The sequence below is a fragment of the Cupressus sempervirens genome, chromosome 1 (genome assembly GCF_028749045.1).
Source record: "Cupressus sempervirens isolate cs-2001-9-10 chromosome 1, ASM2874904v1, whole genome shotgun sequence".
In the NCBI taxonomy this organism is placed as follows: domain Eukaryota; kingdom Viridiplantae; phylum Streptophyta; class Pinopsida; order Cupressales; family Cupressaceae; genus Cupressus; species Cupressus sempervirens.
In genome coordinates, this window is record NC_143118.1 from 525,859,441 (window position 1) to 525,884,907 (window position 25,467).

At 34.3% G+C, this 25,467-nt stretch overlaps 1 protein-coding gene across 1 annotated transcript in view; it reads left to right on the forward strand.

Annotated features, from left to right (window-relative positions):
- Positions 1–25,467, forward strand: part of UPL6 (ubiquitin protein ligase 6) — a 326,331-nt gene that overhangs the window by 228,577 nt on the left and 72,287 nt on the right. The window contains exons 13-19 of the mRNA XM_089829692.1: positions 5,727–5,813; positions 5,914–6,000; positions 6,381–6,521; positions 6,618–6,743; positions 8,995–9,093; positions 10,523–10,590; positions 11,435–11,501. Of these exons, the coding sequence (XP_089685818.1) occupies positions 5,727–5,813; positions 5,914–6,000; positions 6,381–6,521; positions 6,618–6,743; positions 8,995–9,093; positions 10,523–10,590; positions 11,435–11,501 (675 nt within the window). The remainder of the gene's footprint in view (positions 1–5,726; positions 5,814–5,913; positions 6,001–6,380; positions 6,522–6,617; positions 6,744–8,994; positions 9,094–10,522; positions 10,591–11,434; positions 11,502–25,467) is intronic.

The following is a 25,467-nucleotide window of genomic DNA, read 5'->3' on the forward strand; positions in this document are numbered from 1 at the left end:
CTTCAGAACTTAGGGCTCTTTTGATTGGTAGATCTTCTTCAAAAATTACATCCCTTCTAAGTTCAATACTTTTCTACCTAGGTCTGAAAATCCTATATGCCTTAGATGTTTCACTATATTCTACAAAAATACCTTTCCTTCCAGAGGGTTCTAACTTAGTTCTCTTTTCTTAACATGGATATATACGGGGCACCCAAAAATCCTAAGATTACTTATATTGTGTTTAACCTTAGTAAATACTTCTTTAAGAGTTTTATCTCTAAGGTAAGAGTGAGAGATTTTTTTTTTAATATAGACAGTAGTACGAGAGGGTTTTGCCCAAAGAAAATATTCTAGATTTTGATCAAATGTCATAGCTCTAGTAGCTTCTATAATTGTTCCATTCTCTCTTTCTGCTACCCTATTTTGTTCTCAATTATAAGGAACGATATACTCCCTCTTAATTCCTATTTTTTAACAAAACCTTTTAAACAAATATGAGGTGTATTCCCCTCCATTATCAGTTCTAAAAGTTTTAATTTTATGTTCTAATAAGTTTTCAGTTAATGTTTTGAATTCTTTAAATGTCTTTAGGATTTCTTCTGATTCTTTGCATTTTAAGAAGTAAACCATGTTTTCCTAGAGAAGTCATGTATGAACAAAATATAGTACAAGAATCCTCCAAGAGAAGGAACAAACATAGGTCCACATAAATCTAATGAATTAATTCCAAAATCTTATTTGTTTTTCTAGTGCTATCATGAAATAGACTTTTGGTGTACCCTTTGCATATGTTTGAGTGGTCTTTATTTAGTTTAGGTAGACCAGTAACCATCTTCTCCATAGTTGATAAGGTTTTGAAATTTAGATGCCCTAATCTTCTGTGCCATATTTCATTTATGTTTGCAGCTTCATAATTAAGGCTTGAAAAGGTTGACTAGATTCTAAATTTAATTCACACAAATATCGTTTTCTCTGACCAGTCAACTTTGCTTTCTTAATTGAGGAGTTCTTTGCCCAAGTTATTACTTTACCATCCATGAATGCAACATTATGCCCATCATCTTCAAGTGTTGTAACTGAGATTAGATTTCTTTTTTATTCCTAGTACATAGAGTACTCCTTTGAGGAGAATAGAATTTCCTGATTTTAGTTTCAACGTGCAGTTTCCAATTCCTTCAACGGAATGTGCTGAATTATCACCAATGGTAACTTTGCCATTAACCTTTTCTGATATAGAGTCTAGTGCTTCTGTGTATCCTATTATATGTCTAGAAGATCCACTATCAATTACCCATGCTTTATTTGAGATATCGTTTGATAGTGATGAATACAATACACGATTCTCAGGATCATAAGTATCTTCTTCCCTAGTAACATTTGTGCAGTTCACTTGTTATTTAGAATTCTCAGGACAATTAGATTTGTAGTATCCAAACTTTTCAGATCTGAAACACTTCATTTTGGATAGATCTTTCTTGGGTTTTCCATTCTTTTGATTTCCCTTTTTCTTCTTGAAATGCTTCTTTTTGCCCTTATAGGAGTTTGTATTAAGAACATGAAGTTCTTCATCTTCTATTTTTAGTTTCCCTCCTTTCTTTAATTTTTCGAATTCTTCTTGAAGACAATCCCCCTTAAGTTTGTTGAAGTCAGGAAGTTTATCTCTGGCACTTATTCCTTGTGCAAAAGTTTCCACGAATTTGGTAATCCATTTATAGCCATCAGTGTTAGTTCTTTGTAACTAATAATGGTTCCTATACTTGACAGTTTATCTCTAATGCCGACAACCCTTAGGAAGTAAGAATTCATTGATTCTCCTTTCTTTATTTGTATGTGATTTAGTTGCCTTTTCAGTGTGAGAACTCTAGTTGCATTGTTGACTTCATATGCATTTAGTAATGCATTCATCATATCAAATGTTGTCTTATTTTTTCTTAGCATAGGTACAATATCATTCTTTACTCCATCTAATATGATCTGAATGGCTTTTCTATTTCCTTTACTCCATATAGTTTTATGAGGTTCAATACTAGGTTGTTTGGATGCTCTATCAATGAATTGTTTTACATCATTTTCTTCAAGAATCATCATGATTTTGAATTTTCAGGCGTCAAAGTGTTCTTTCCCATCAAACCTATCCTCGGGTCTGATTGTGTATGCCATTGAAGATAGGAGATAGATGCTAGATATATATAAAGTCCGATTACTGAATTTTGTAGAGCCTGAAAGATCCCTGATGGATCTTTGCTGCAAATCTGCTGTAGATTTATTTTATTTTTGTTTTTTCCTGTTTATTAATGTTTTCTTGTAGAACTAGAAGGAAATGCAGAAGAGTTTGTTTGTTTTTGTGTTTTTGATGATTATTCCACATAGAAATGAGAAGTAACAAATGGCAAGAAAAGAGTCTGAAAATAAATAACAATATGCAGTAAAGTCAGAGTTGATACAAATCGTACCAGGCAGATCTCTGAATTAAAGAGCCAAATAAAAGATCCAGTACATTTCCTCTAACAATGACGCCACAACTGGCTGATAAGTTGCAAGATTCTGCTGCTGAGTAACCGATTTTTCTATGTATCCAAGTGCTGCAAATGACAGAGTACGGCTGCAAGTATGGCTGCAAGAAATGACTAGAATTCACCTCCCATACGCCAAAGAACATGCCCAACAAAACAAATTGTAGGCCCAAGCTGAAGTGGCGTCTACCTTCCTCCTGAATATTGTTGAAACTACTGACAAACCAATACCCATGCTGCTGAGGGTTACGTCCCAGCCAGCAATTACCCTGGGGTTTCCGTCCCAGAATGCAAATCACTCAAGCAGAGCAAATCTGAAAAGAAGTGTTTGAAAAATATGCATAATCATGAGAAATGGCGCCCATCTCCTTATAACCCCTTGCCAAGCAATTCGAACCCTAAAGTGACCCCCAATTGGCGTTGGCTATAAAAATGAATTAAATCTTATTTTAAAGTGACCATGTCACTAGAAAATGACCTTTTCCACCATAGTAATAAATCCGCTCACTGAATTGCCCTGAGACCAAAGAGGAAGATTTAGAGAATTTCAAGACCTTTCCAATGAGCTATCATAACATGGGCTATGCATCTAGATGAGGCCAAAATTCCCTTATTACTCCAAAATGGCTATTAACTTAGACTTATTTAAATATTAAACGCTAAATTAGGAAATATTAAAAATATAACCCAAATAGCCATAAACTGCCCAACTGACATCACAAACCATAAAATTATCCTGTCACCTGTCTGTGACTGAAGTCGGAAATCAAGGATCCACTGGCAGTCTCATCCCTCAAATCTAGGGATGCTCCTAAAATTTAGGAAACAAGCCCTATCCCTCTGAAACTGAACCCAAAGGGTCATCTCATGGAAACCCAGCCCTGGGCATGATCATACCTCCTAAAAAGTAGGAATGAACCCCATAAATGTAGGAACTACCTCCTAAAAACAAGGAACGTCACCCAATTGATCAATACACACCAGAAAACCAAGTCCCCAACACTGAATAACCATACTGAGTCTCTATCCAACCCTGTCAGCCTACAAGACCCCATAATAAGCTGACTCACATGTCTCTGTTAGACTGAGCTAGAGTGGGGACATGACAGAGCCTAGGTTCGACTACCAGAGCTCTGATACCATGTAAAGTTTCTGCAAATTCTATGACTGAATCAGAGATTAGATTCGACCTTCTTCCTCTCCTTGAGACTTGCTGTGAATAACTTCAAAGTATTGTCTTGAATTGAATTAGAAATATAATTCTGAAAACTGTCTTTTCTTCTGCAAATTGTACATGGGTAGTATTGACTAAGGAGCAGACTATTTTGTGTTCTTGTGTGCTCTTAGATTTCAACCATACCCATTATAAAATGAGAGACCTAGGGACATGTCCTTACAAGAGACATGTCCCTTCCAAAACATTCTTTAACTAATCCTAGAAGTCGGTGACTTTTGCAAGAAACAATAAGTTTAAATATAACTTAACACAAAATGAGTTTGGTTAAATTCAAACTAATTCTAAGCATAGACGCCGATATCCCTAAGAGGATAATGTAAAGATTTTGGATCACTCTATGTAATTTAAGAACAAATCAGACTGATCTGTTATCAAATCAGTAGGATTACAAGTTACAGTTTTAACATAAATCTGTTATGTACCTAGCAAAATCCTAGACCTTGGTATATTAAAATTGATCAAATCTTAGACTCTAGAGATTCAGGATTTAGAAGAATTAATTCTAATCTTAGTGTCTACATCGAAATGAGTGTGATGAATGTGATTTGATAAGTTAGCATTTCTCAAAGAGACCATGAAAATTAAATTACATTCCTCTTTCATCTAATCTAGAACCTTTCTAAATACATTCCATTAATAAAAGAAATGTTATACAATTCATTTTCTAAATCTTGAACCATAGGAAAATCAAATAGATCTTGACATACTTAACCTTAACTCTATTGCAAGACTTTAATGAAGAAGACATCTTAAGACTTAATAAATAGGAGATATTTTCCACAAGAAGTCCATTTGTGATATTGCTATTAGGATTCACCTATGTAGTTTTTAAAGTTAAACTCATTGATCCATAGTTCACGAGTAGTGGTTCACATGAACCCATCTCCCATGAAAATGAATGGAACACTTAGCACTCATTGCATCTATGTGATACTCACAGGGGTGAAGCAATGAGACTTCTTAGAAGGTCACCATCCTAGTACTACTCACACTTGAGCACACTTAAGTATGGAGTTTCCTCCATGGTTAAACCCACTCTGCTTGCAACCCCATTTGCAAGCAGTATAGGCCAACCTTAAATATAACAAAACGCCCTACAGTCATCGATTTTATAATTGCAATTTAGAAGAGCCACATGATTTTTTTGAATAGATTGTCTTTGGTTCATTATAATACAAACCTCACAATAATTTAAAGCCATTTCTTGGGTGCAACCCTTATTTTTCAAGATTGAGCTTAAGTAGGAATTTCAAATTGAACCAATTTGTAGAATTATAGTTAAAATTATCATTATCGACAACTTATCGCTAAGGGCCAAAACTGGCAAAAAATCGGAGGTCAATCGGCAACTTATCGGCAAGAAAATTAGGAACTTAATTTTTTTTCTCAAAATTAAGTAGAAATCTTTTTTTTTTTTTTTGGCAAAATTCAATGAGTAGATGCATCTAATGGGCCAGTAAACGAGTAAACGAAACAAACAAGCTGAGTCAATATCTATTAATATGCAAATAGTGTACAATTTACCAATAAGAAATATGCAAATAGGGAACAAAATGACATACTCATGTGGAATAACATCCTCTGCATGCATTAAATAACACTTTTTAATATTTAATCATATGCTACATAAAATAGTGAAATGGAATAGAAGTGGAATGTGGAAATGGGTGCAAAAGTGTAGGGAATATCTAAATTATGGTATAAAATTGTATAAAATTGGCTCCTATCAAGTAGCAAAACAGCTGCATCCGAATGCATGCACAACTGGATAGTAGGTTGAGTTTTGAGATGACAAGGATAAGTTGATGATTTGAATATGAATAACAAGATTTGAGTAGGATGCAATCTAAATAGCTGTTCCATTACTGGAGAATTCTCAATTCACATGAATTGTTGAACGGACCTGCTATCTTTTGATAGTATTTTAGTCTGTCATTTGTTTTCCATTGTTCTTGATATTTATGCATATAACACTGGGATTCCTATGTCAACAGTTGCAAGATTGGAATAGCAGGCGCCAGTTTACATCTCCATATGATTTTCATGCCCGTGAAGCAGTTGATGAGGTTTTCTTTACACAGGTATCTTTTTATTTTTATGGTGCAATATGATTTTCTGTGTTTTTGCCATTAAAGTAGAATGTTAAAGCTATGCACAATTCCTCACTGTCATACTTTACAGGCAGCAACTGAGAACACAAGAGCTCATGAATTGCTGAAACGGGCTCCATTCTTAGTCCCTTTTACAAACCGCGTTCGAATTTATACTGTAAGTGATTAGTGATTGGAAGTATGTAACACTCATTTTTTCATTCCCCCTGATTCTTTTAAATTTTGAATAAATCTTATTATATTAAGCAGTTTAATCAGGTTCAGATTTTCTTTGTTGTGGGCAAAGGGACCTTGTTTAATTTGATAATATAGAGATGGTTTCCTTGAGAACATATTTAGGTGGATTTTCATCAAAGCTGATTGAGGCACTTGGTTTTGCATTATTGCTACTTACGAGATTTCTTTTTATCAATTTTTTTATGATTGTTTGTGTTAAAGGAATATCTGCATTTTTCTCTTCTATCACTATTATTTTTCAATTTCAACTTCAAGTTATTTATCATGGTTAAGTAACGATAGTGAATTTATCTCTTTCAGTCACAATTAGCTGCATCCAGACAGCAAAACAGTGTTCACACACCGTTTGCACGACATCGAATAAGGATACGACGAGATCGTGCGGTTGAAGATGCATTCAATCAATTGAATGGATTGACAGAAGTGGAACTGAGGGGAATGGTCTATATCCAATCTATTATATGTTGTTCCTATCAAATACCTACTTCTCTTACCATCTTATAGAGAAATGATGAGTTTTTCCTTTTTCTTGTTCAGATTCGTGTGACGTTTGTGAACGAATTTGGAGTTGAAGAGCCTGGTGTTGATGGTGGTGGTATTTTCAAAGATTTCATGGAGAATATAACAAAAACAGCCTTTGACATACAATATGGACTTTTCAAGGTAGTAATGTCTGATGATTTTACTTGTAATCGTGTCATGTTTTGTTGTGTTTTAACTAAAAGAAAGTTTAATGAACCAATCACTGAAAGAATTTGATCATCTACTTTTTAAATAAAATAAAATAAAATGTTTGTGACCATTTACAATCAAGTTTAGAGGAGTATTGTGGCCACTGTGTGTGTGCGTGTGTGTGTGTGTGTGTGTGAGAGAGAGAGAGAGAGAGAGAGAGAGAGAGAGAGAGAGAGAGAGAGAGATCTGAAACCACTCTCAAAAATTCTACCAATATGTACATTAAATATAAGCTAAAAATATGTGTCTTTCCTTTCTTATAATTTCATGTATATATTCCTATTAAGTGACATAGACTAACTTGAAGAAATATACGGGGTGCATCCTAAATGAGCACGTCAAAAACCAAATAAGCATTCAGAGGATGTAAATTCTTATTAAAAAGACAACTAAAATGTAAAATAAATGGTTTGCAATTTTATTTTTTAGTTTTTCGCCCAATCTCAACTCAGCAAACTTATCAAGACTCAACAAAACTCAACAAACCATGGAGTGTTTGACTCCTGAGTCATGGGGACTTGGACCAAATGTCCCACCTCTGGACTCACAGAATCTAGGCAAGTCCTGGAACTATGAATCTCTCAGACTTTAGTTTGGTTCATTTGTCATCCAAGTTTGCGCTTTGTTATATTGTGGGTGCAAACAAGGTGTAGGCATTGGACATTAGCTTTAATTTGAATGTCTGTGAAGTTGGACTTTTTAAAAATGTTTTCCAACCAATGCCCATGTCATGAATGTTAGGAGCATTTTAGTCAGGTTTTGAGGCGATCTTTCTCTTCCCATCCAAGATGCTTGTGCATTTTTCAATGGCCCAACAGTGAGTTTAGTGTGGTTTGAAAACCTGAAGAGGACTTTATCTATATTATAGCCGGTGGCATTCTGTAGAATGGCTAGGTGTCATTAGAGCTCTCTGCATGACAGCATTGTAACAATCAAAGACAAGAGATTTCCACAGTCCATAATAATAAGATGTAATAGCTTCTGGATTAAATTGTGTAAAAAATAGTTTTGCATCAACATTTTGGATCACACTCCATGATCCATCATCAAGATGATAGAGAGGATGATGGATAAGAAAGTGTTATTCAAAACTTTGATGCAAAAGTATTTTTACACAATTTAATCTAGAAACTATTGCATCTTAGGATGGTAATAGTCATGATTGAGAATGGCAATTGTTGGTTGGTAACTTGGTAGAGACCTCCAGAGAACAGAGTTAAGCAATTGTATCAGTTGGAATGGTTGGTTAGAATCCCTACCATGAATACATGTCTTTGAATAAAGATGAATGTTGTCACTTACTAGTGCAATGTTTCAGATGTGGCCATATTTCATTTTTTCTTTTGCTCGTATTCTAATGTTTTTGTCATCACACTTAGTTGTAGGTACATTTTGTTAACAGTGTAATTTAACTATTATTTATGTTAACTTTTTATTTGTTTATGTCAGCTCAGTCACCATTTATATTAGTGTCGTAGATATTACTTGGTTAAATATGGTTAAATACTTGCATTTATTTATTTCGTAACATAATGATAAAAATGGAGTTAATTATTTAATAATACTATTGGCGACCTTAATTGATTAAATATCCAAGGAAATGCAAATGGATAGAAACTGAAATAAATTGCAGGGTTTGATAATGAAGAATGTATATCTATCATGGTCTTCTGGTTTTGTATATTATATGCATGTTATGTGGTTATCTGAACTTAGTTTCTGTTTTAAGGTAAAGTATGCATATATTTATAAACTTGCCTGAACTTGCCAGTGAATTTTACTTTGAGCTGCATGCCTGGCTGTGTCTAGTGGTTAGTGAATAAATTGCTAAGTTTTTCAGTAATCATACATGCAGAAGAAAGATACCAGGTGCTGTTGCAGTTAATTGGCCTAGAATCACCATAATTATTGCATTTGAGTCATCTTTTCCATTGCTACCAAATGGTGGTTTGGTGTAGGCTTTTTTCTGATGATGGTCAAATTTGTGTTCAAGGCAATTGTGTTTAAAATGCGTGCTATATTCTGGAGTAGAAGTAAAATTTTGAAGCTATAATAATATAGTAAAAGAATAAGATGAACATGAATTGAAAAAATGTTGTATGTGTACATGGATTTGAATGACCCAACTATTACCAAAATGATTTACTTGTGCTGATGGGTTTGTGGCTATGTCTGGTTGTAGGAAACATCTGATCATCTTCTCTATCCGAATCCTGCATCTGGCACAATACATGCTGAACATCTCCAATATTTCGAGTTCCTTGGAAAAATTCTTGGAAAGGTTTGATTCAATTTCTGTTTATATATGGATCTACTTTATGCTTGAAAACTGGCTTCCTGAGTATGACATCTTAAAAATCAATGTCTCGATCGTTTGTAGTCATTTACAATTGTATTGCTTTTAAATGTTAAAGGTTAAAATCAATATCCATGGTGATTAAGGCCATTAAACCCTAAAAATCAACAAACTCTAAAAAGTAAACTAGAAACCTTACTGTAAGCTACTGCTCTGTATTGCATAAACTAGTTGGAATATGTTATAATTATAAACATCTTGTTGATTTTCCTTAATAATGCACTGGTAGGTGCTTTCTAAAGCTAGAAATGATTTGGCCTGCTTGCTATGTAAAATTTTCAATTTCTTATTGAACTTTGCTTGAGCAGTCTATCTAGTTTGTTGTTTTCATAAAAATAGGTTACACTCATATTAACCCTTATTTATTATTGGTGGAAAGTGATTCTATTATTGTTTGTGAAGACAATTTGAATGATGTGCATGGGAGCTGGAGAAGATTTGATGCCTTAGGTGTTTCTTTACTTTTAAGGAGATAGGTTCCACTGTCCTAAACATTCATAAAATACCCGAACCTAAGACTAGAAATAGTATACTATAGGATATGTTTGAGAATTCAGAGGTTAAAATAGCGGGGACATATTTGTGTTTACTAATTTTATACCTTCTATTTTTAGTTTCCACGAATAAGGAATAGTAGCTTCTGGTGCATTGCATATTGCTTTTATAAACCTTTCATATCTACTGGACAAGATCTCTGTGAGACTTTTAAGGCTGGTTAGAAACTTGGAAGTATGCATGAACCGAAGAAAGGAAAGGCAATCCATTTTATATTTTAAATGGCAGTTTCATGAACCTTTCAAGTTGTGATGACTTAGTTTTCAGAATGGTCTCTCAAGGCCCACTGGAATACCTGTGGCGATTCCTTAAATTGATTGTACATTTACTTGTGTCTTTCATGTTGTAATTTTCTTCATTTCTAGCAGCTGGTTTAATGAAGTAGGAGTTGAATGCAGGCCAGGTTCCATTACAATCGGGTGCCCTCCATGTCTTGCACAGTTCCACGTTAATGATAATTTGATATATAGATGATGCCAAGTGGTAAAATCAATTATATGTTATATGAAGAGATGATTGGATCGTTTCTTTTTTAAATGATAAACTGTCATGCTTGGTTCTGTAGTTAGTCAAATTATATGAGGTATATGGTCTGCTCAATAATATAGTGTATATTACCTGTCTAGGTTCTTGGCAGTGTATCATAGGTCACATTGCATTCAATTGTGAATAGATTATAAAATTTTCTGTCTTGAGATATAAGGTTGAGCACATGATAAAACGATGGAAAAAGATAGAATGTAATGCATTATGGGATTATAAAAGCACACATCTTACTTTTCATGTTGTTATTTTGCAGGCTATGTTTGAGGGAATTCTAGTGGACATCCCATTTGCTACTTTCTTTTTAAGCAAGCTGAAGGAAAAGTAAGTTCATGTGCCATAATTGCCAGGTCTTTGTTAAAATTTTGGGTTTGAGTCTGCCCTATATGTAAAATTTACTCTATTTCTTATTTATATCATTATCTCTGATAAAAGCTCTTTAAGTATGCCAGTTATATCAACAAAAGAGATTGCAGCAGCTTTGTAATTTCCATAAATTTCATTTTAAATATCAAATTAAATGATTTAAATGAAGAACAATGAGGAACAAAAAAATAGGAAATATATAAGGAACCAAGCACTGGAAGTATATTGTCAATGTTAAATTCTACAAGAGTCATTGAGCTTTGTAGGAGTCAAGTGAGATATTGAGTGCTGATTTTTTCTTTTTGCCATTGATACTGAGTTCTGATGGTCAAGTACTGGGAGAAATAGAGCAGACAAGGAACCTCTTTCTTGGATGCTTTCAAAAGTTTTAATATCTTAAGTGGAGATAGTCTTACTGAACTCTAAAAACCAATGAGCTGAAAAATGAAACTTGAAAAATATGGAGGATACTATCTTTTGTCTTAAAAGCACAAACATGTTAAATATAATTAAATGTAATATATGTACCATTCTGGGAACGTTTTTCTTTATACGTCTGATGTATGATAATTTACAATGATGTTTTGCCAAACAAAATTCTTATCTTTCCTGATAGGAATACTTCTCATACTTTCTAGAGTAGAAAAATAAATTTTTTGTCCTTGGTCAACAATTAATTGAAGCTTTATTGAAGACAGGAACTGAATTAAAGAGGAATCTCATCTCTTATTCACAGAATAGAGACAGATCTATATTATCTTTGCATTTGGACTAAGTGTTTGTTTTACCATTTGTTCTGTAGGCACAACTATTTGCATGATCTTCCTTCCTTGGATCCTGAGCTATATCGGAACCTTCTCTCACTAAAGGTAACTATCCATCGCATCCCAATGTTGGATATAGTTTCATATCATTTTGTGCATTGTTAGGGAATCACTTTCCACGTATCTTCTAAAAGATAAAAAAATGACTGGTATTCTCATATTAATTTTATTGCTGAACTCAAGTGGCTTATTTTGCAAGCTGAGAAGTGAAAACCATTTTGTTAATCCATAATTTCACACGGTCTAAGAAATATGAAACTATCTGTATGATGTATGCCAGCATATTTTTTCATTTGTAAATTTGAGGATACACAAAACATTGTAGTGAATGTAAATTTATGGTTTCTAGTCAGTATAACTAATTTCCTTGATATTTTTGACATTAGTAAACTTTATCTGAATTAGTCAGACGTGCTACACAGAATTGCTAATATGGCTTGGATCCTATATTTGTAAGCTATTCCATGTTAGAACATTTTTTTTGATTGAAATCACTAATTCATAAGATGTCTAGTTTGATTTATTTATTAGTTGGTGGTGTTTACAGAATCTTGGAATGTTTCAGTATGACTAGAGGAAGAAATTATTGATATTTTTATGCTTTGTGTATCTTCTTCATGACTTGGTCTTAGCACAAACTTGGCAGGCTAATTTTGGACACTAGCTCAAAATTGTTTCTTCATTTGGTCTTAGTGTGCACTAATACCTCTTTTTGAATACACATGCCCTCATATGCCATGCTTAAGGAGTATATCCACATCAATGACTTTGTTCATTTCCATGGTTGGGAGTTTGAAGGAACTTCTAATGTTTTAGTGTTCCTGGTTGAATATCATCCCAAGGAAGATGCTTTAGATCCTTTCTTAGTATTTCTATTGCATGTTTGCAAAATTCATAAGGGAATGATGTAAAGGATCCTATAAACAGTTCTCTTTAATAGTGCAATCAAAGTTAAATAAGGAAGAGTGAAATTAGTAGAACTTGGAACTCGAATGGTCCATCCACACAAATGATCGACTTAGAAGAATGGATGATGACAGTCATACAAATGTCTCATCTTGTATCTTTAGGAGCCGATGAAGCGGAGCAGAAGCAAGTTGTACTATCAAACCAATTTGATAAATGGGATAATATCTTTCAATTGGTCAACACTTTCCTCCTCCTCATATGCATCCTTGTTAGCACCACTCTCTTTGTTAGGAGACCTCTCAAAGGTTTATTACTTATGCTTATAAGAAGTCATCACTCTAGGTTCTCTTTTGTCAGACATCTTTTTGTGAGAAGCATCATGATGATCCTTGTCCATATGTTGGATAAATTCAAGCATTTCTTTGGATTGATAGCCATGTTGTTCCCATTGAAGCCTTTTAGTCTATATTATATCCACTTTTGACATTGTGATAACCCCCATTTGTAATAAATATTTATTTAAAATTATATTATTTGGATAAATAAATATTAATCATAGCAATGAAATATTAACTATTAATTAATTGAACATATAATAAATTTCATAAATAAATATCAAATATGTCACTTAAATATTAATTAATAAAATATGCTATGAAGTATGAATCAAATAAATAAATATGTAGTATATCAACTAAATGTTAACTGCTGATTAATTGAAGTTACTAACATAATAATCCATACATAAAGTAACAAAGTTAAGTTTAATGATGAATAAACAAAGTTAAAACAAGGAAGGGTTGCGATGAGTGATTGACTTGGTAGAAGTCTACGTAGGCAAGATGAATATCTCTCCTTCAACATTTAACATTTCTCCTTCCATGCAAGAAATATTAATCATATCATTGAACAAAAATACGTGTTGGTATAAGGCATGACTAATACATAAACAAAATGCCGTGTCATATACAAAAACAGGTCATGTTAGAAAATAAATTAAGGGTGCAATTGAGAAGACATGTCCTCACACCCTATGCCTTGTTAGTCATTAAGCAGGTACAAATAGTCACTCTAGGTTACTCATAAAGCATAAGAGAATCATGAATAATACATTAACACATTACAGGAGAAGTGATTAACAATACCATAGGAAGTAACAATTTTTACTGCAGAATAACATAACCAATATAGTTTTATATCTCAAGGGATATTAGTGGATTAAAAAGAGAAATTAATATGTAGTTTGCAATTGTAAATTACAATTGGAACCTCTACACAAACAACACCACCCAGGCATAAACTGCATGCATCTAGGTGACTGGTACGATCACTCTAACTATAATAATAAACATAATAAGAAGAATATCTGAGCATTATCCTTAATTAAATTCACATGCTTAAACTTGTTATAAATTCTAAGCTAAGGAAAGACAAACATGAATGCAATGAGGGAGAGGCTTGTGTAAATCCATCCAACAGGTCATATCCAGGATAGGATAAGATCAACGTCCCTTAGCGCCTTGAGGACATGTCCAAAAAAGGATTAAGGGCTATCTATAATGCTTTGAGGAAAGTCGTGGAGTTTTGGTTTCCAAGCAACTTATTGCATCTCAACATCCTCCTAAAGTAGAATAATAACCAGAATAGCATGCTTTATAGCATGCCTTCTTAACTCGCATATAGTTAAATTGCTAATTTACTTATAATTGTTATCTTTATGGTATGAATTTAGTTTATTCAAATATAGTAAAACCTAGATTCATTTATCTATAATTAGATAGACCCACTTGGGGATAGTACAATTGGTATCAGTGTTCATCTTGTCATCTTGTTAATGCACCAAAGCCCCAAAGGGCACAAAGGGCCTTAAAAACAGAAACAAAGAAACAAACATTGAATGATACAATGAGTTTGTCGTCGGTAGAAACTGTGTAGCCGATGGGTTCATGTCGTCGGAAAAGATTGTGTAGCTAATGGGTTGATGTCGTCGGTAAAGATTTTGTAGCCGACGGGTAGATTAGGATTGTTTTGTAGCCGACGGACCCCTTCGAGAAGGTTCGGCGGAAAGTATTTATACCCTGTTTGGGTACATTGTAAATCATCTAATCTGATTGGATCTTATCACCAGTTATGTAATCTGTTGGCATATGCGAATAAAGGAGTACTGTTGCTATTCGTGTTCATTATCTGTGTGCATTTCTTAATTCACCTATGCGATAAACAGAGTTAACCGGTAAACAATGAACTAAGAGTATTCATGGAAATAATATCTAGAACATTAATGGAGCAAAATGAAAGAGCCATGGAAGTCATGAGAATTGAAAAAATCTGAATAATTCAATAAGAGACCTTAGAAATTCTAGTGGGAAGGAAGGTAGGGAAAATCATTTAGAAAATAATAGTCAAACAAATACCCCCCAAATTAAGAAACCCTCTTTCCTACCCTATCTAAACACGATAATAGAAGAAGAAACCAATAACCTTCCTAGCAACATAGAAGAACTAGTAGAAGCTTGCTCAAAATTAAATTGTGAAGTAAGGAGGAGTGTATCTTGTACGGATTACTATGAAGCAATAAGATTAGAAGCTCCTAGAAGAGAAAAAGGACAACCTAATAAGAACTTGAAACACAAAGCAAGCAAAGTCACTATTCCAAATTTTGACTAATCTGGCATGATCACAACACATGGATGGTTGCAAAAAGTAAACACATTCTCAAATCTCACTCCCATGACAAAGGACAATGCAATCCAGTTTGCCATCCTACACTTTGGAGAAGTAGCACATGATTGTTGGCGCCATGGTGTTCATACCCAAGGATACAAAAATATATCCTGTTATGAAGAATTCTCACAAAAACTGATGAAACGATTTGATCGTAAACATCCCAAAGAGATTTTAGAGATAACTCAATAAAAACAAACAATTTCAATAGACAAATATACCCGAAGGTTTCAAAGAATATCTATGGGAGTCAATGTGTTTTAAGAGGAAAAACTAACCTACATATTCGTAGAAGAGTTATAAGTTATAAGATTCAATAAAAGGATTAGTGACCGCCTTCAAGCCCACTACCTTGGACGATGCAATAGAAACAACCCTGAATGTAGAAACATCAACCTCAAGCAATATAAGCTCAAACGATCATGTTAAATCAATTTAAAAAAATAGACCATTCTTGAAGGGGCAACCTTGTCATTGATGAATTAAAGAAGAAAAACTTATGTTTTAAATGCGAAGAGCCACAGGCGAGGGGTCACCAATGTCATAAGAAAGGGTTGAATCCATGTCATAGATGCAAGGAGAGATGAGAGCGTGACCATAAATATAAAATCCAAGTTCACCAATCTGAAGCAAATCCTGAGAGTGGGGAGTAAGAACCCAAAATGAAAGCAAAGTATGGATAGGGTGACGCTGAGGAACAAGTAATTACAGCTACTAGCACTTTCCAAAAGTCCAAACACTGTCTTTTCCATATGAAGGGTACACTTGAAGGGCAAAACGTTATCTCCTTAGTAGACAACGAGGCTTCTCATAACTATATAAGTGAGTCATTGGTGACAAAAAGGAAAATAAAAATTAAAGAATTCAAAGGATTCTCAGCAGCAACAACAATAGGGGCTATGGTTAGGTGTACGAGAAAGGTCCCACAATTAGAAATATAGTAGGGACACACCCTATTAAGGAATACCTTTATGTATTACCATAAGATACTGACATAATATTGGGTACCCCTTGATACACTCATTGGGATTCTTTTTGTTTGATTCGCCAAACCTAACAAATTGCTTCCAACATAAAGGAGAAGTAACACTAAAAGTTATCGAACGGATCTTCAAAGGTAGTTTCTTGCAAATAGATGGAAAAAATCTTTTAAAAATATCAAGGGAGTGGACAACATAATGTTTGAACCTTGACAGGTCTACCTCTCAAGGGAAAGCCATTCCCTCGATATAGAACCTATTCTAAGGAAGCACAAAAAGGTTTTGGATAACATCCCACTAGGACTACCTCCCAAACGTGGATTTGAGCACATTATAGAATAAGAAAAATGAGCATGACCACTGAATACCATTCCCTACTGACGCCCAAAAAAATGTAAAGAGGAGATTTAGAGAACTATAAACGAGTTATTAGAGATGGGCCACATTGAATCAAGTTCTAGCCCGTTTGCATCACTAGTGGTACTAGTCAAAAAGGATGCGGGACAATGAGAAAGTGCATTGATTATAGAGCCTTGAATAAGAAGAAGTTAAAGAATCGATACCGTATTCCTAGAGTGGATGAACTTATTCCTAGAAATCACAGGTTGTAAGAATGAAAAAACAACAACCCTAACATGTCTGTAAGAATCCTTATTACATATGGTTTCAAGCTTTTATTACAAACACCAGTTTTTGCTCATGCATTCAACTGTGCATGACTGCTCATGCATTTAATTGCACATGTCTGCTAATAACTTTCACATTGAGCATCGCATGCTATTTCTTCAAGATTTGTGACTCTTTCAACATCTTCCAAGCTACATTTAGAATCCGCAATAACATTTTGTGTACCACTTTATTAACTGCCTCGAACTAGCCTTTCTAATTCTGAATATGGGCATACAAATTTTCAAAACTGTAATGACTCCAAATCACACTAGACCTCCCAGTTCATGGTGAATGAAGTGATATCAATTGGACAAGAAGTTTGGTTGCATGTAGCTATTTTAACGACCCCTCAATCTGAAGATTTAGCAGCAAGACTTTCCTTGAAGGCTCGTGTCACAACTTCTTATAGAAGTCCTGTCAATCACAAATACGAACCAATATGTTACCAATTATTTGTCTTCAGTAGATTTAAGAATCCATGTTCCTTATGCTTCCCATAGTTGGTGAATAGGAGACGATCACAATTGCAATATAATGAAGCTTTAATAGAAATAAAAAGTTGTCATTCGATGCCCAATGTTGCGTTGGTTTCCTCAACGGTGCTTTCCTTGTCAAATAGTTAAGTGTAATGAATTATTGAAATAATGCCTTTGAGCATTTGCCAAATACTGGAATGTGGAAGTATTCAGTGCCAATCAAATCTTCCCTTGTCAAGTTGCTCAGAAAAATAAACTTGTGGAAATCCTCTAGCAGTTTAGGATATTAGAAAATATCCAATCTGTAGCCACCGAGACTAGAAGAAGTTCAAAATATGCAGAAGCATGCCAAACATACATCGCAATAGTCTCATTCACTATCCATACATTCATGGAAAAGGCAAAATTTATTGTTGTAACTCCTCCTGGAGATAAACCCGATGTTTTATAAAGTCTTCGAATAAGGATTTAGGTGTGCCAAAAATATTAAAAAGAATGGCCTTCTAATAAAAAGTCTTTATCATATCGGCACCCAATGACTTCTGTGTTATAAAGTGTAATTGTACCTTAGACCACTTTATTCTCCTCCACAAACATCAGAAAATGCCTTTTGATAAGGACCAATGAGAGTGCCATAATAAATCATGGATTTTAGCAGAAATATAGTTGTGGAATATTATATATTTGCTTACAGGAAAGATTAAATTATATTGCTGCCACCATAAGGAAAACCCAAAAAGTTGCTTAAAATATATTTCTGCACTTAAGAACCTATGCGCCTAATATTTCATATGGAAATCTTTTCCAAGTGTACAGTGACCGATAAAGGTACGATGGATTTATGGTAGTTACCTTATAATTATTTGCTTATAGAAGACGAGACCCATAACAATTATTTATTTCTTTGCCACAGTATTTAATTTGCCAGTAGTTTCACATTAATACTTTACAGTAGTCACAAATATCCTGCTTTCAATGTTTCACAAACAATATTGAGTTTGCTGAGAAAAATGTTTCATTGCAAATCTCCTCAAATAATATTTGGACACATGATGCTGTAATTTTTCTAGGTCCACAATGTCTTTACTGATAAGCTAGTTGTTGAAGATCTGTAGTGACAATATTTCCCTTTGCAACTTCAATGAGGCTGACGATAACTTATAGCATAATATATATAATTAATTTGCTTTGTGCCCGATAATTGAATCCTTATATATTCACTGAGGAATATGGCTTTTGCAATGAGATATACAAATATTTCAATCTGAAAATTTCAATTTTACCCAGCAAAATCTCACCAAAATAATTGTAAAAACTGTAACTTAATAGTTGAGGATTTCCTCAAAATCTCATACCCAAGAGGATGGCAGGGTCAATGCTCTGATACCATTGTAATATTCCTAACCGGATATTTTCTGAAAACCCTTGAATGAATCATAGAAAATTTTAAAAAGATAATTTCATGCAATGCATTTCAGATTTCATTAATAAAACCCTAGAAAATAACATTTAAAAATGAGTCTCATTGTTATTACAGTCAATCTTCAGCATAGATACATTTTTAGAAATCAAATTTCATTAAAGCTCTTCAACAAAAAGACCAAGAAATCCAGTTGTAGTTACAGTAACTACATAAAGATTGGATAACAGAAATGATATACCTGGAACACAATATGAAACACCTATGCGATGTCTCCAACTAGCACTGGGTATTCATCCACTAACCAAGTTGAGGGTTTTCCACCCTCTCACCTGGTGAAAGATGAAGCTTTCAAAAATAATTCTACAAGAGAGAAAGTGAAATCCAATCACAAAACCAAGCATGCTTGAAATGAGCTCCATCTTCCCTTTTAAGAACTAATAGGTGACTCTTTGCATTCCCATTACTATTTCCTTATTTCTTTTTTAAAATAATATTGTCCTTCACAAATGGACTTGGATATCCATGTGTGGTAGCTCGATAGAAAGGTCTCGCCAAGAATGCTAAGCTTGCTAACTTACTAAAAAGTAAGTGTTTGGGAACCCCACTGAAGCAACCTTGACTAGCCCGCAACTAAAATCGCCTAGGCTAAAAAGTGCTCTAATCATATAGGGACCCTGGTTTGGCCATGGGACCAAGGCAAAACAGACTAAAGGCATAACAATACTTGCTAACTAGAAAAGGGGACATGACAAAAGCTAAGCCCATTGGGCCCTCTACTGTCCACCCAAATATGGAGGCTCATTCCTCAAGAGCTGATTTGGATTCTTATCTCAGGCCATCCAATCAGGGGATTCTCCACTATAACTTTGTCTTGGAATGGAGGAAAAATCCAAGACCTAATATTAGGCATATAAACTGCAAAATGAGGTCTTCTAGTGGCAATTGACATAAATGGATACTGCCAAGAAGAAAATACAGCATTTGGAATTCATTTCTCTATGCGACCTTTGATTGGCAGAGAGATAAGGTCGGAGATGACATCTGGGATGAAGTTAAAAGTTATGCCAACAATTCTGCTAAATGGGAAGATACCTTGCACGAATTGGAGTCCATCAAGCAAAACCAAGAAATCATCCAGAACAACATGAAGGAGACAATTGTCTTCAGAACGGAATTGTGAAAAACTCTGCCACCACTCTGTGTTTCAATCTTAACTGGAGAAGAGGAGCTAAACTATAGTTTAATATGTTTAATGTTTGTTAGATTGGCCTAGCTTACAAAAGTCTTGTTAAAATTTATGACCCTAAAGTTAAACCTGCTACCTCCACTTCTGGCATAGCTAGTGATGCTGAAATTGGGCTGCTTCTGGTAGAGCTGTTGCTCAGATCGATTTCTCTTTTTGCATAGCTAGTGGGCAGACCAGCATTTCTATTGAGGCCACCTTGGATGACAAAATTAAATTTATGAACTGGGAGTGATGTGCAAATTGATGGCCTAATGCTTCTCAGATATATGAAACTAGTTCTCTATTTTTTGCTCTCCTCTGTTGCTGAACTATCAGATTTGAATCTCACTTCTTGTGAAAGGTTTTTAGTTCACCTTTTTGGCTTTTTGACTCAAAAGCATATTACGATTGAGTTACAAGTTGGACATGTCATCAAAAACTTACAAAGGTTCTCATGTTAGCAGCATTTAGACCAAAACATAGCTAACACGTAGCATAGACCCATTTAGATAAGAGATAAACATTAAATATTGGTCATATATATCATAAATGTATCTAGATAAGAGATAAAACATTAAATGCAATACTCTGACTAAAAATATGAAGCATGATCAACTCTAAGAGAGAGAGGGCCTGTACCATGCTACATATAGTGCAAATACACAATTACTGGAGCAACTTTCATATTCATCTCAAATGTGTAGTAACACACCGCTCAAAGAACCACATTACTTGTAAACTATATCCGAACCTCCACATGCCATGGTGAGATGTACACACCATGTCAAAAGCTATTACAACACATTTTTGTATCAGGGCAACAACTGATCAGATCTGCCACTCTTGGTAACATTGTTTTTAGGACACCAAAAATTGTTTTTTGGATCACTAGAAAACACTGCAACCAAGACCAAAGCTTGAATATAATTCAATTCACAATTACATATGCATCTGTATGATTTTCATAGTAGAAACGTTCTGAAAACTGAACTGAACAGTTGTCATCTTTAAGTACAAAACCTTTTCGTTGAAGCACTAACATCCAGACAAAATCAATGACTTCTAGGCTTAACAACTTTAAAATACTGATAAACATCATTCACATAGTCTTCAATGTTTTGAATACATGTCTTCCACTATTATGTAGCATTGAATACATGCTTGTCTTCTATTGTTATTAAAGTTTAGAAGCACTAACATGTCCAATGCACGATCTCACTTTTCAAACCAAAACTCTTCTTACGGACCAAAGATATATTTGAAGATGTCAACAACAAATACATTCAGGCCACAATGTTTAAGAAAACACTACTAAACTAGAGTGTTTGATATTGATGACAACATACAACCAAGCATATATTTCTAACAATCTTCATCTTTGTCACCGATGACAAGCAACCACTAAGAAAGATGCACAACTCTAATGGACTATATGCTAGAAGGGCAACAACCCAAGCTTCTCTTGGAGATGATATTATGTCATCTCGAACAATCTTCAATCTACCTTACTGATTCAATATAGTAGGAATCTTTTCAATTGACAAATAAACTTTGTCCGAAGAGATGGGAGAAACAGCTTGCTCCTTATTACCAGTAGTAGCCTGAGCATTAACTTCTACAATTTCCTTTTGTTCATCAACGCCTTCTTGTTCTTCATTTTTATTGTCATTTGAAACAATCATTGAAGTAAAGCAGCTCTTCATATCCATTCTTCTGATTTTAATTTCTTGATCACTCGAGGATGAAAACTTTCTGAACATTTTTCTCATTCTCTTGCCCTTATTTTAACCTTTCCCTTCATTGACATACACTAATGCACAATTTCAGTGCTAGAGCACTAGTGGACTCTCAATAATGTTCATACATTTGTCCCCCAATAGTCTCACATGATAACACAATTGCCCAAACAATTTTAGACACTATGTCTTCTATGTAGAAGAAATTCTTATCAACATAGAAGACAACATCCTCCTTAAATAGATTAAATTTCCATGGAAGGAAATCAGTTCTACAGACTCATGCTATCCTTCAACTTATCAAAATAATCTTCCACAGTCAACAACGTTGTTATTCATACAACTCAAATTCATAAAATTTTAGTGTTACACGGGGACTCGCACCCCCCTCCTAAACCTCGAAGTACCCGTCCCCATGACGTCCTCGCACCGGGTACTCACGTACCCAAGTATGCCCACCTCCGCCATTCCGCAACCATGCTGCTGCTAGTATGGGGACTTGGATTTCTATTTGACTTTTGTTTTTTGAATGTTACTATTGGGTATGTAATATGTTACTATGTTGAATGTTCAATGGTTCTAGTTCATGTTGCAATTTGGCTATATTCAAGTATTTTAATTTGGTATGTTCTATTGAAACATCATTTCAAGTTCTATATGTATACTATACAACACTCCTCCTCCCCTTGCCACCGTCCCAAGGCCGTCTCCCCGCCGTCCCAAAAATGAGGCCCATTTTCCCCCATCCCGGAAACTCATTCCGACGCCCCACCACCCCAACGTACCCCAGTACTGGGGTAACCGATCCACAGTTAAACACAACTTAGTATGAACAATCTTTGACATGACCAAACAACTAATACACTATTTACATAACCTTATAGGCATCTTTCAGGTCCACTTACCACCAAAAGTTCCTTCATGTCTTACTGTCATGTTGAGAAGATACTCGACATGTAGCCTTGAGGGAAGAAACATATTCATAGGAAAACTCCCTATTAGAGCTTGCTGTCGGAATCATTAAACAAAGGAGGATTCTAGATGTTGAACCATTGTAAGACGCATTTTTTGTGCTCTTCATCAAATAAATCTTGTTCTCTTCTTCTCAATCTTTTGTGATCATCAAACAATCATCTTGTTTACCCATGATTTTGGTAGAATCTTACGATATATCATGTCATGTTTCATTTACAACAAACCAGACCATCTTTTTTCATTTTTTGCAGTTTCATTTTTCATGACATTGATATTTATATTGCACTCAACCACTCTATATCCATATCTATTACAACCATAACAATATCTATTGAAGTCCTTAATATTTTTATTCGCATTCACTCTAATAGAGTTTGTAAAATTTCAATTCAAATTCACTCTATTATTGCAATGGACTGCCTTATGTCTAAACTTATTGCAATGATAACAGCTTCTACTATAAGCGTAATTCATTTTCTGACTTCTACACTAATTAGTTTTGTGCCCTACTTTATTGCAAGAAAAATAAGCTCTATTGAAAGATGAATACTTGGAATGAATAGGATGAGGTCATCAATTCTTTACCCCCTTTATGCCCTTTGTCTGCATCTAATCTACCAAATTCATATTTTCTTTCATCTACTTGTGGTTTATCGTTTCCTTTTTGTCTGCCACTTGCTTCTTGTCTACCAAATTGATTTTTTATCTTTCACCTGTTTCTGGTCTACCAAATCCTTTTTGTCTTCTTCCTACTTCCAGTCTATCAAAATCCTCTTCGCCTTTGTTTCTTTTTTTCTGATTCATCCTTTCTTTCTTCACTATTCTTTAGTAATGCAAAATCAACTTTGTATTGTTTGATATCTGCAGAAACTTCATCTCCCCATCTTCCACTGAGTTGAGTTAGAATACACAAATACACAAATTCTCAAATTTATCTTCAATATACTAGATATTCCTAGCAGTCATAAAACCTTATGCAACCCTTTTACCATTTTGTTTCCTTTTGATAATACAATTGTCACTTTTGAGCATAACTTCATACCCTTTCTTACACATTTGATTAACACAACAAAGTTTGGTTCAAAATTTCAATATAATAAACTTTATTAGTTCTATATTTACTATCAATTGAAATGGTTGTAAACATTATTAACACTCAACAAAGTTTAGTCGAAATTTTATTGCTTTTTTGTACTCTTCAAACTTTATAAATCTTCTTTTGTTTCTTGTCATATAATTCGAACATTCAAAATCTGTAATCTATGCATTTGTAACAACATTAGCATGTAATGTAGTCTCCTCTTTCTTTTCCTCTCTTTTGAGAAACAGCCAAAAACATAGATTCCTCGATAGTTTCGTTATTATCTTCAACTTCAGAAAAGTGTTTCTCCATGAAATGTAGGCTCTTTTTATTCTTCCTTTTGAAATTTGATCTTTTCTTGAAATCACCTTTCTTTTAACTATTTTTACTATCATCATCTTCTAAACCACTACAATATTCCTTAGACTTTCAGTCATTAGTGGACTGTCCTATTCTTTCACAAATAAAGAACCTAATAAGGTAACTTATCTTTGTATTTTCCAGCAGTTTGCTTGATCCTCTTGAAATATATGCTTCAGCTTCCTCCGACATCTTGTATATCTTAGGTTCAACTTGATCAACTACTTTGAAAGAAATCTCTCTCTTTTCCATTTCAACTTTTGCAATCTCAAATGTAGAAAGTAAACCCATAAGTCAATTAAATGAATGCTAACTTGTCATTTCTTTCCTTCATTGGACATGCCATAAGAATGAATTCCTTCGGTAGGTTAGTAAGATCTTAAGTATAACATATGTGCCTTCTAGATATCCACTAGCTACTCCGAGTCCATCAACAATTTTTAACTCTGTACATGTAGGTTTACTTCTATTTTAGGCTTATTAGTCGTGTTTGTTTCGTTTTAAATCTCCTTCATATACCAAGACAATCACAACACTTTTTTGGATAAAAAAAGATTGATTATAACTATGACACTTAGTAACAGTGTTTCCAGATTACTAGGAACAATTTTCACAATTACTAGAAAACACCACAACCAAGATCAATGATTGAATTATTTAATATTTCTCTTGTTTGAAGTTAGAATAGTATGGCTCTGGAAGATTCTTAATGTGCATATTGTGTTGTTCCATTTCAAGTTAAACATCCCTAGGTTGATAAGTAAATGATTCTTGAGAATGGAATTTGGTAGTTACCCAGTTAGGGCATGTCTTTGAGTTGAGATGTCATGCTCAATTGTCTCCCATTGTTAGGAACCAACATTTTTGGTGTCATTGAGGATGGTGTTAGACTTTGAAGTTCTTGGGAGCCATAAGTCTCAATATTCAATAGCAAAGAGAAGTTGTGTTTTCAGAAAAGCATTGTTCATAGCTAGTTATGAATCATTATTGTTTCACCATCTCCAATGTTGGTATGGTAGGATTGAGTTCAAAGAAATATGCATAGATCCAAAAGAAGAGATGCTTATGTGAGATTTCTTCCTAATGATCTCAACCCCAACCATCAACTAGCCGAAACATAAGATCTACTAGAGGAAGCAATAAATCCTTTTGTTATTGCAATTGCCCATGTTAGTAGCTCATAAAGATCTAGAACCTCTTGCCACTTCTTGGTAATCTATTTGCCCTCATAGTTTACCAAGCAAGAATGACTTTTTGAAATCCACCTAATCATTCCCCTTTTCTATTTGCCATCGCCAATCAAAATGAAGTTGAAAATCTAACTAGCTTAAAATCTTACCTCAATCCTTCCCAAATTCTGTGGCTCAGTGACATAAGGCTCAAAACATTTATTTCTTTGAGTTTGAAATCTTTTGTACTATGACTACCCTATTGATGCTCATATGATCAAGTT